The sequence below is a fragment of the Pan paniscus genome, chromosome 6 (genome assembly GCF_029289425.2).
Source record: "Pan paniscus chromosome 6, NHGRI_mPanPan1-v2.0_pri, whole genome shotgun sequence".
NCBI classification, from domain to species: domain Eukaryota; kingdom Metazoa; phylum Chordata; class Mammalia; order Primates; family Hominidae; genus Pan; species Pan paniscus.
The window spans coordinates 159,974,365-159,986,578 of record NC_073255.2 but is presented as its reverse complement, the minus strand read 5'-3'; the positions used below and the strand labels follow the sequence as shown (position 1 = coordinate 159,986,578).

Here is a 12,214-nt window from a genome sequence, read left to right as displayed (position 1 = left end):
GCATGCACAATTTTGCCAAATACAAAAGTACTGGCAGAATATTCAGTACTTTATAAGAACTGGCTTGAGAATATTCTAGTAGTTTCCAAATCTTCATCACCAATTTCCAAACCAACCCAAACGATAATATAGCCAAAGTAAATTTAGTGAGCTTCCTATGCAAATACAGTTCCAAGATAAGTCCCAGCTCCCTTTCTTTCACACAGACTGCTGTTCCTAAGCTCCTGCAACATAAACATTCTAGAACTGCCTCTACACAAAAATAATATGCATTTGGTAAGGAAAACGTGCATAACAGAGTATAAGTAATGCCTGATGTATGTGTATTAAAAAGGATAAAAACAGGATTCTGGGATAAATAAGTGGCTGGCTTGCATTGACAGGAAAGAGGGCATCTGTTATCACCCTGGCTAGGTATTCCTCTTTTGCTTCAGGGCTCCATGTTTTAATGCAGAGAATGCAGGAGTAAGCAAACTTTCTCTGTAAAAAGGCAAATGATATTTGAGGCCCTGTGGGGCCATATGTTCTCTGTCACAACTACTCAACTCTGCCATTGTGTCATGAAAGCAAAGAAAATATGTAAACAAATAAGCATAGTTGTGGTCCAATAAAACTTTATTTACCAAAACAAATCAAGGGCAGTAGTTTGCCAATTTTTATTTTAATAGATACAAAGCAACTCTGAGATTGTTTAATGGACTGTAGAATAATGATATAAGAGCTAAAACCATGAGAATGCTAAGAAAGATAATAGACATGGCATAAAATCTCAATAAGAAAATATCGAAGGTTAAATTAACAATTATGTTGAGTGAATATAAAAGATACAGTTGCCGTATGGCGTCCTGAATTTTATTCATTGAAATATAAAACCACAAAACTGAAATTCTGCTTTAACATGAAATGGCAGATTTCTAAGGGATTTTCCTCTAATCAGAATTACTTAGGTATATTCCTAAGAGGAACTTCTCTGAGAATCTCCAACTCAACGATGTTTAGTTGGAGACAGACTTTTCTCTTGCTACGAATGGAGAAGAACCCCTGGATTTAAGAAATGACGAGTTAATGGGTGCAGCACACCAACATGACCCATGTAAACATATGTAACAAACCTGCACGTTGTGCACATGTACCCTAGAACTTAAAGTATAATTTAAAACATGACAATTTATACTAATCATTTAGGATGCATGTAAATTTGGCATAAACATCCTACAATAGGATTCTAATCTCCTGTAGGCTTTCTTCTGGGACACTGACATTTATGCTCTTTCCTGTTCAAGGTTAAAGCTGGACTTGGTGTCAACATTGTTGGTGTTGCTGTGGTTATGCTTGGCATATGTACCTGGATTGTACCCATGTTTGACCTCTACACTTACCCTTCGTGGGCTCCTGCTATGAGTAATGAGACCATGCCATAATAAGCACAAAATTTCTGACTATCTTGTGGTAATTTCTGGAAGGCATTAATGATTGACTGTAAAATGTGGCTCTAAATAACTAATGACACACATTTAAATCAGTTATGGTGTAGCTGCTGCAATTCCCGTGAATACCCGAAACCTGCTGTTATAACTCAGAGTCCATATTTGTTATTGCGGTGCAACTAAAGAGCATCTATGTGCCTTCATCAAGAAGCCCATGTTTGAGATTTTGCTCATGAACCATCTGCAACTTGCTTCATCATAAGAATAATTTATAACTTGACCTTCAAAGAGATTAGAGCATTTGTTTCATCTTACAGTTGGAGTTCAATGTAACATTTTAAATGCAATTTATTATTTCAGAAATTTCCCATGAAACTAAAAATAGAAAATAAGATATACAAGTTAATTCGGTACTTGGATAAATCATTTCTGCATTGTTGTTCCAGAGAATTTGCTGAGAAATCAAAGCCATGGTCATCTGGTGATGAAGAGAAAAGTTTAATCTAAATGATATGTGCATTTCCTCATTTAAAAAATCCAATTGGATTATTCTTAATATATACATGTAATATGAAAATTGAGATTGAAGCACTAATTCCAAAATTATGGCTGAATATACTAAATAACAGAAAACTTACAGATAAGAATTTATTTCTACTGAACTCTATAGTTAGAGTAATATAATTCATATTTTTATGATATTGGCACACTGAGAAATTCATTTTGTAGAGCTATGGATAAGGCTTGCTATGATTTGCACTATTAGTACAGTATAGTTAGAAAGGAAAGCTGAACACTATAAAACTATTAACATATTTTCGTATATGAGTAACAACTTTGCTTAAGTGTTTATCTTAGTTCAGAAATACATAATGTCATATGTTAAAAATAAAGAGATGTAGAAATCTAAATGAATTATCACTGTGTATACAGACAGAAAAATCACATAACTCTGGTATGTTAACATTGCAATGAAAAAATGAAAAAAAGAAGGAAAAAAAGAATAAGAATGAAAACTGCTGATGTATTACAAAACAGAAAAATAAATGATTTAAAATCAAATCAAAAAGAAAAAACTAAACATTTAAACAAAAGTGGGATAAGAATAGTCTTCGAGAAGTGAGGATGCGAAAAAGAATGAGTTCCCAATTACTCTGATGTGACCATTACACATTGTAGACAGGTAGCAAAATATCACATACACCCCCAAAATATGTACAAATATTATATATCAATAAATAAATTTTTAAAGAGTAAGTGCTATTGGCATTCCAAAATTCAGCTAAAGGAAAAATGATCAAAAACAAAGTAAGGTGCACAGTTAGCAAAAGATGCAGATGTTATATCACAGCAATTCTCATGCTAAAAATACAACAAAAGACAAAGCAAAAAATAAACCTTTGCTATTTTTAATCTTCATTGGCACTTTCTAGATGTTACTGACCTTGTCATTTTTTATTCAAATAAGATTATTTACAAACTTATTCTTGAAACTAAATATAGTAAAGAGGGTTTTTAAAATAATATTAAATACAAATTATTAATTGGCCATGTTCATTATTTATCTATGTTTATTAATGGGCCAATGCAAAAAATCATTTTTTCAAAGAAAAATTTGTCCATGTAAAGCTTAAATTATAATATTGCTGCTTTGTATAACTCTTCTATGTTTATTCTATTCACTTGTTCCTTTCCCTATCATATTTTACACATGTATTTATAATCTGTAGTATTTATTACATTTCTGCTTTTTTCTAGTCATTCAATTTATCACGGCTGAATTGCATCAGATCATGGATGCATTTTTATTATGAAAAAATAAAATGACTTTTCAAATTATAATGAGTAAGTTTTGGTCTCAATAAAATAATGCAAACATTTCAGCTTGGATAATTTTAATGAACTACTTCCAATAGCTGCTAGCTGAGTATGTGAAAAATAATACTTAGTGAAAATTTGTTTAATTGAGTGATATAGTTCTCTTACCACAGCTTTATGTTTGATATATCAAAAATGACTTAAATGACCCATTTCAGATTTGTCCCATTTACATTAAAGTTCTCCAGTTATTTTAGTTTGAGAGTTGCATACTGTCTTTGAAAGTTTCCAGAAAGCAATTCTAAACAGATGATCAAAAATCCTTTGTCCTCCCTCTCTACGGTAGACATGTTTTTGTCATTATCCTGATCATTACTTAGAGGTTAACTAGAAATCTTTGTCACTTTGAATTTCAGCATCTCACTTAGGATTGGATCTTGTCTAGATGATAGCAGCAATTCTACTAAGTGCCTACTTACTGTCTGTTCAGGCAGGCACTTGGAAGGCTGCACTGGCATATGTATATCTTTCAGTTACCTCAACTGCTGCTGTACATGTCAGCATCTCTACAATTCAGACTTCTTTTCTCTCATATGTGTGCAGTATTTTCACCATGGTGTCCAAACCTTTCTTTTTTCAGCCTGGGAGGTACATAATTTTAGACAGTGGTACTAATGAGCATTATTAGCAAAAATTGACAAAAAGACATCATGGCACATTGATTGTATCTTGACATGTGTACCATGTATTATTATGTGTCAAAGAGTATTAAATATATTATTATATCTCTATCATGGCTAAATACAAGAGTCCTTGTGATGACATTTCTGTTCTAAAATTTTATTGGTTTAGTTAATAAATTTTATTTTTGCTTGAGTATGTAGATTTTACCAAATGAAATGTTTTTTAAAAATTTTAGTAGAGGAAGGATTGGATTAGGAATGCAAGAGTAAAACCGAACAAACTGTATCAGTTTATTATTTTAGCATAATCTAAAAAATGAAATAGTTAAAATTATTCTCTGGGGGCAGTATTAATCATGTTATTTCTAGATGAATCAAATTGTTCAGTAAAAACTTACTAGGTAAGTTTCGGGAATGCAAATATCAAAATCCCAGGTCCCCAATATAGAGGCAAGACCATATTAATCTAGAAGTAAACAGTAAAAATAATATATAAGGGAGGCAGAAATTAAAAGGTTTTTCCAAATATGGGAATCTCTGTTTGTCTGGAAAGAAAAAACAGGGTTTTAAAAAAGAAATAAAGGGAATTTTCTTACTGATAGTATAGTGGTACAGATACAGTGTGGGATCTTTTTGAAGCTAAATAATAAGAAATATTGGATAACATAATTGTGTCTACAAGAAGAAATGGAAGTCCTCAGAAGACAAAGATGAAGCACAAGCAAGAATCCAGAGATTTAAACAAGAACTAAAGGTGGTAACTGCTGATCCCTAGAGATCTCTTAATGGGTTCATAGGAATAGGAGACAAAGCTAGGGTCTATCCAAGTTAAGGGTGGATGGAAACCAATATAGGGTTAGGAACCCAAAGGACCATATTCTTAGTGAGAATGTGAGCTAGGGAAAAATCTCACCACATAGAGGAAAATATCAGGAGAACTTTCATATTTTGGTTTACACACTAGGTGGAGGAATCCTGAAGTCTCAATACCAATGTGTGTGTTGGGGGCAGGGCAGAGAACAGAGCACGGGAAAGAGTTGGACTTAATCTGAAACCCTATTTTAAAATAATTTTGAATTGGTAGTATTCTCAAGTACCTGGGAAAAGAAGGATGACCTTTTTCAATCAGGGGCTTAAAACATTACTAAGGCTAAACTTCATGTACGATTTTAATCAAAACTTACAAATTATATCAGAACATATTGCACAATGTGCAGGAGCCAAGATAACCAAAAGAAAGAGATCCAAAGTACAAGGGCAACATATGTTAAGACTATCACATACAGAATATAAAATGAGGATGTATAATGTTTGGAAACATACGTACGGTAAACAGAATTCTAAAAATGTACCCCTAAAATTTCTGTTTCTTGGTTATTCAATCAAACACTAATGTAGGTACTGCTGCAAAGGGACTTTACAGATGTGATTAAGGTTAGTAATCAGCTAACATTAAAATAGGGAGAGTAGCCTAAATTATACAGGTGTGCACAATGTGGCCAAATGAGCACTTAAATGCAAATGAGGATGACAGAAGAGTCAGATGGGCAAGATGAAACACAATGGGAAGTCAGAGAGATGTGATGCATAAGAAGGCTCAAACCACCATTGCTGGCTTTGAAGATAAAAGGGACCGCAAGCCAGGGTGTGCAGGAAGCCTCTAGAAGTTGAGAATGACCCCCAGCTGAAACCCAGCAAGGAGACAGGGACCTCACTCCTACAGTTGCATGTGACTGAATTCCGCCAACAACCTTCATGAGCCTGGGAGCAGATTCAACCTAAGAGTCTCCAATAAAAAATGAAGCCCTGAAGACACCGTAATTTTAGTCCCATGAAACTTGTTCTGAACTTCAAATCTACAGAACTTTAAGATAATAATGGGTTTTATTTTCAGCCTATAAATTTGTAGAATTTGTTAAAGCAACAATAGGAAACAAATACAAACAACAAACTGTGAAAAGTAACCAAAGAGAACTAAAAAGGTATCAGACAGAAATTTTAGCAGTGAAAAGTATACTAATTTAAATTAAAACCATAATAGGTTAAATAGCACATTATGCAAACCAGAAAAGAAGGTGTGTGAACTGGAAGACACATTCCAAAACATTAATGAGAATACAGCACAGAGAGAGACAAAAGGTGGAACTCTAAGAGGGAGGCTAAGAAAAATAAAATGAGAATGAGAAATGTAACAAATATTTAATCAGAATTCCAGGAATATATGATAAAAAGAATAAAGGAGGCATAATAAAAAATACGGTGACTGAGAATTTTTTAAATATTAATAGGAGAGTCAGTTTTTCCAAGATTGTGGATTAGAGGCTTTCAGCATGCCTCAGCCACTTGGAAATAGCAAAATAGTACATAAAGATCAACTCTGTGAGCTTTGATTCAGGAAGGAAAATGGCAATTCACTGGAATAGCAAAGGACACCCAAGACCCTGGGTAGGATAAAGTGGGCAAGCAGCCCCCATGATGACATTTGGCTGATAAAAATGAGTGAAGCCCCAGTATGTGAGAAGGGCTGTCAGTCTCCCTCTGTGACTCACCTTTTCACTAAGGATCTGTACATCCCAGGCCAAGGGAGAGGCACCCTGTTTCTCCCAATTTCAGGAGCTAACTTGGGGAAAGGCTGAGAGATGAAGAGAGGGAAAGACATCAGGAAAAGCAGCAGGCATTCTCCAAGACCTGAGACTGAGAAAACGATGCCATTTTTAATCCAGGCTCATATAAAGACATCCATCATTTGGAGACCTGGCAGTGGCAGCCACTGCGGGCATTTTCATCTAGGGCCAGAGATTGGAGAACTTGCCCTGGAATAGTGGAAGGGCTCCCATGTCCAGAACTCAGTGGCGAGTATGGAGAGTGCCCTAGCATTAGGCACTGAAATTAGGCTCTCTCCCATAGCAGGACTGGAGCCAGGAGAATTGCTGAAGACAAGGTTTCTCCTGGTCAGTGAGGCTTGCAGCCAGACTCAGCTTTATGACCTGGAAATGGTCTCCGTGTGCCATTGCTGGGTGCCCAGCCTGTTCTCTTGGTCAGTTGGGGGACAGTGCCCCACCAGCTTTAAGGAGTGGGAAGAAGGAGTCCCCTCTTTCCTGGAGATCTAACCCTCAGTGCAGATTACCCTTAAGAAGGGGGTGGAGCACAGCCCACCAAAGCACTGGGTCAGAGAAAACATGAGCACAGCACCAGCTGCTGAAGTGGGCACCACCAAAGCTCAGGAATGAACCTGGAGAGGGGGTCATCCCTTGCTCCTTGCCCCTGCACCCCAGTGCACTGCAGCAGACATGACAGCAGCTCTTCAAATTGGAGCCGGGAGGAGTGTGGGCTGAAAGAGGCTGCTTCTTGGGCTTCTCCAATGACTCCATCCATACTTAAAATCAGAAAAAAAATATAAAATTAATATGGAACCAAAAAAGAGCCTAAATAGCCAAAGCATTCTCAAGCAAAAAGAACAAAACTGAAGATATCACCTTACCCAACTTCAAACTATATTACAAGGCTACAGTAACCGAAACAGCATGGTACTGGCACAAAAACAGACACATAGACCAATGGAACAGAATATAAATAATGCTGGAAACCTACAACCATCTGATCTTTGACAAAGTTGACAAAAATAAACAATGGGGAAATAACCCCCCATTTAAGAAATGGTGCTGGGATAACTGATTAGCCATACGCAGAAGACTGAAACTGGACCTCTTCCTTATACCATATGTAAAAATCAACTCAAGGTCGATTAAAGACTTAAATGTAATTATGAAAACCATAAAACCCCTGGGAGACAACCTAGGCAATACCATTCTTGACATAGGACCTAGCAAAGATGATGAAGATGCCAAAAGCAATTGCAACAAAAATAAGAATTGACAATTGGTACCTAATTCAACTAAAGACCTTCTGCACAGCAAAAGAAACTACCAACACAATAAACAGACAACCCACAGAATGGGAGAAAATAATTGCAAACTATCCATCTGACAATGATCTAATATTCAGCATGTATAAGGAACTTAAATCAACAACAAAAAGTGAACAACCCTATTAAAAAGTGGGCAAGGGACATGAACAGACACTTCTCATAAGAAGACATACACATAGCCAACAAGAATATGAAAAAGTGCTCAACATCACTAATCATTAGAGAAATGCACATTAAAACCACAATGAGATACAATCTAACACCAGTCAGAATGGCTTTTATTAAAAAGTCAATAAATAACAGATGCTAGCAAGGTTGCAGAGAAAAGGGAACATTTATATACTGCTGGTGGTAATATAAATGAGCTCAGCCATTGTGCAAAGCAGTTTGGCGATTTCTCAAAGAACTCAAAGCAGAATTACCATTCAACACAGCAATTCCATTATTGAGTATACACCCAAAGAAATATACATCATTCTACCATAAAGACACAGGCACAGATATGTTCATCACAGCATCATTCACAATAGCAAAGACATAGAATCGACCTAAATGCTCATCAACAGTACACTGGATAAAGAGAACGTGGTACATATACACCATGGAATACTATACAGCCATTAAAAAGAATGAAATCATGTCTCTTGCAGCAACACTGATGGAGCTAGAGGCCATTATTCTAAGCAAACTAATGCAGGAAGTGAAAACCAAATACTCCATGTTCTCACTTATGAGTGGGAGCTAAACACTGAGTACATATGGACACAAAGAAGTGAACAACAGACATAGGGGCCTACTTGAGGTGAGAGGGAAATGGTGTGAGGATCAAAAATCTACCATTCAGATACTATGCTTATTACCTGGGTGGCAAAATAATCTTTACACCAAACCCCTATGACATGCAATTTGCCTATATAAGAAACCTGCGCATATACCCCTGAACCTAAAATGAAAGTTAAAAAACTAAAAAATAAAATAAATTCCTTAAGAAAAATAGTGTCAGAAAAAGACCTAGAATAGACATTAAACTTAATAGTGTTCAATATCTAGTTCAGAATCCAGTATCCAGTCTGAAATAAGATTAATAATTATAATTAGGGTTAAAGTTAAAACTTTCCTTTTTGATGAAGATTAAAACCAAAATGCCCAATAACACCACTTTTATTAAACATTTAACCAGAAACTCTAGATAATGGAGTAAAACAGAGAAATAGAAAGCAATAATAGACAATTCTTACTGAAATGGAAACAAGAAACTATCATTTTTATATGATGTGATTTTCTACACAGATAATCAAAATTATTATTTTAATGATGTTTCTACATACAATATACAGAAATTAATTGCATTTCCATACAATGGAAATGAACTATTAGAAAATGCAATTTTTAAAAAATGTACTATTGTGCCTAGGAATAAATTTATCATAATGTGAACAAAAATTTTGGCCAGGCACGGTGGCTCACACCTGTAATCCCAGCACTTTGGGAGGCTGAGGCAGGCGGATCACAAGGTTAGGAGATCGAGACCATCCTGGCTCACACGGTGAAACCCTGTCTCTACTAAAAATACAAAAAAATTAGCCAGGCGCGGTGGCGGGCGCCTGTAGTTCCAGCTACTCAGGAGGCTGAGGCAGGAGAATGGCGTGAACCCGGGAGGCGGAGCTTGCAGTGAGCCAAGATCGCGCCCCTGCACTCCAGCCTGGGCGACAGAGCGAGACTCCATCTCAAATAATAATAATAATAATAATAATAATAATAATAATAATAATAATAAAGAAAATTATAAAACTTTAGAAAGACACTAAAGAAGGCCTAAGTAAATCGAGAGACCTATAATCTCTAAACTTTTAGCTCATGTACCTCCTCCACATTCTCTTGGGAAGGGAAAATAAAAATAGGGTATTATATCTGTAGGCATGGTTACTTGTCAGTTTGTCTTTTAGGTCTTCCAAAATAAAAAAGCTTTAGACAATCTATATATCATGACTAAGAAATATACACTCTTCAAGAAAATACACAAGGGACTAACCCATAAGCACATCAATTACTTTTTAAAAAATTTCTCCGAGGCCTGCTCAATAAGTGAATTATAAATGATGTCTTATAATCCTTACATTAGAGTTCGTAAAAAGGAGCTGTAGCTGATTGATATATACAATAACCCCATGATAAAAACACACTGTCATCTGCTTTTCTGAAACAGATAGTTTTTGTTATTTCTTCGATGATGGTTCTGTTCAAATAGTTATGCCACCAGCTTCTATATATAGTACACAATATTTCCTAAATTGTTTCCTTCATTTTAGCCTGTAGGCAGGAAGACTTTCAGTTCACCTTCTTCTGGTCCATTCTTTTCTTCTTCTTTATTCTTACATTGCAGAAAGTAAAAAAAAAAAAAATAGCTCAAGAATAATTTTGAAGTCCTCTTTTCTTTTAAATTAGTTATAACCAGATGAGATACTATTTTCTCCTCCAATCATACTTAAAATTGCTAAAGAAAAAAGGGAAATCGAATCAGGGTGGAGTTGAAGTGAGCTTCTTTCTCAGTCTTAAGCAGCAATTGCTGCATAAACTGTACATCTTCATTCACTGTATTTGCCATTGGAACCATGATGTTGAAGGATTGTATCAACATAGACCCACAAATCCTTCCTTCAGCCTGCCCCAGATAAAACCAAACAGACTTGCTAGCTTCATCACTCAAAACATTGGCTTGAATTTGAAGATCTCCAAAGTAATGACCATGTAATGACGACCTGGCTTACTTAATAGTCTGGGATTATGAGAAAATCTTACGGCTTTATAAACCCACTCTGCTTTTGGCTGTGTTAACATGTTGTTCATTTAGTAGTTCCTCTTTCACATTTAGAGCAGAAATTTCCCTTCTTTAGTTGTTTTGGTAGTAATCAACATTATATAAATGAAATCAATGTGGCTCCACTGAAAGAGTGCAGGTTTTGGACTCAGAAGACATTAACTCAAGTTTCAATTCCACCATTTATTGGCAGTGAAGCACTGAGTTAGTCAGATAACTGCTCCGAGCCTCATTTATCTAATTTGTAATATTGAATAATATGATTATTTTGCCCTACTCAGTATTCTTCCCTATCTCTTCCCACCATAGAAAGGAAAGTCATTGTTATGGCATCATATTCCTGTGCATTAAAACTTGAGTGTATACAGCAATTTTACAGCCTTGTATTTGAGTGTCCAAAATGAAACTGTCTTTTATTTCCATATCTTCATATAATTTCACTCTCAAGCTGCAATTTGGCTTGGTAGCAGAAGACTTAATCTAATGAAATCGAAGTCAATTTAGTCATTTCAGTGTTTTAACTGTGATTTCAAACTGAACTTATTCAACTTAGTTTTTGTTTTTTAGGTCCCCTCTCTTGCTCTTTTCTCCTTGCAGTGTTCATCCAAGTGCTGTAGACCTTACATATGAAGCTCCCAGTGAGTGAGATGCATCTGGTTTTGTGATTAGCAATTGTCCATAGTGGATTCCACTGAGATGTACAATTCCACTGAGATTATCTGAAATATATTATTCCCATGTTTTATCATCCACTTCTGATTCCAAGATCTACTCATGCTTTTTGGCTCATGAAACTCATGTCATCCTTGAGATCAACATGTCTTCATCACTGCCACAAGCCCTATTGATCCACCACTTCAAGGGCCTCTGGGACTTCGGATGCTCTGCACCTCTTTGAGGACCCAGGTGTCTTGGGAGTAAAGTGCTTCCTGTTCTCATCTGGGCCTAGATGCTCCTTGCCACTAGCCTACTCTACTGCAGGACTCCATGCCGAGTGAAAGGGAGAGGGAGCCTAAATCTTGCATCTTAAACTCAGAGGAGTCAACATATTAATTAGTTCATGGCAAAAATATTAGAAGTAACCATATAGCCAGAGAACAGAGCAAATTAGCCTAGCTCAAATGGGGACCAAAACAATTATCTGTCTATAGTGGTGCCTATAAACACAGGATCTGGAGGCTGACTACCAGGACCAAATCCCTGCTTCACCACTTACCTCTTGTGTACCCTTAGATGTGTTATTTGACCTCTATATGTTGCAGTTTTCCTCATTCTTAAAATAGGCTACTAATAGTATAAGAATATCTTCATAGTGTTGTGAGGATTAAATAAGTTAATGGACATAAAATGTGGAGCAGTGTTGCCTATAATAAAACTCAATATTAGATAGCAGTCTTACAATTGCTGTAATATTCTTATTCCTTAGTGAATCACACAGAAGTAATTGCCTATATATCCACTAGGCTTGCTAAAACTCTTTCTTCAGAAGGTTATTTAGCTAAAATCTCCTTAAAACTCTAGATAATTGAATTTTATTTAA

At 35.9% G+C, this 12,214-nt stretch overlaps 1 protein-coding gene across 2 annotated transcripts in view; it reads left to right on the top strand.

Annotated features, from left to right (window-relative positions):
* The window catches only part of SLC13A1 (solute carrier family 13 member 1), an 84,396-nt gene extending 82,607 nt beyond the window's left edge, over window positions 1–1,789 (top strand). For both annotated transcript variants that reach the window (XM_003808625.4, XM_055115345.1), the window contains one exon: window positions 1,284–1,789. In XM_003808625.4, the coding sequence (XP_003808673.1) occupies window positions 1,284–1,421 (138 nt within the window). In that variant the 3' untranslated portion in view covers window positions 1,422–1,789. The remainder of the gene's footprint in view (window positions 1–1,283) is intronic.
* The last annotated feature ends 10,425 nt before the right edge of the window (window positions 1,790–12,214 follow it).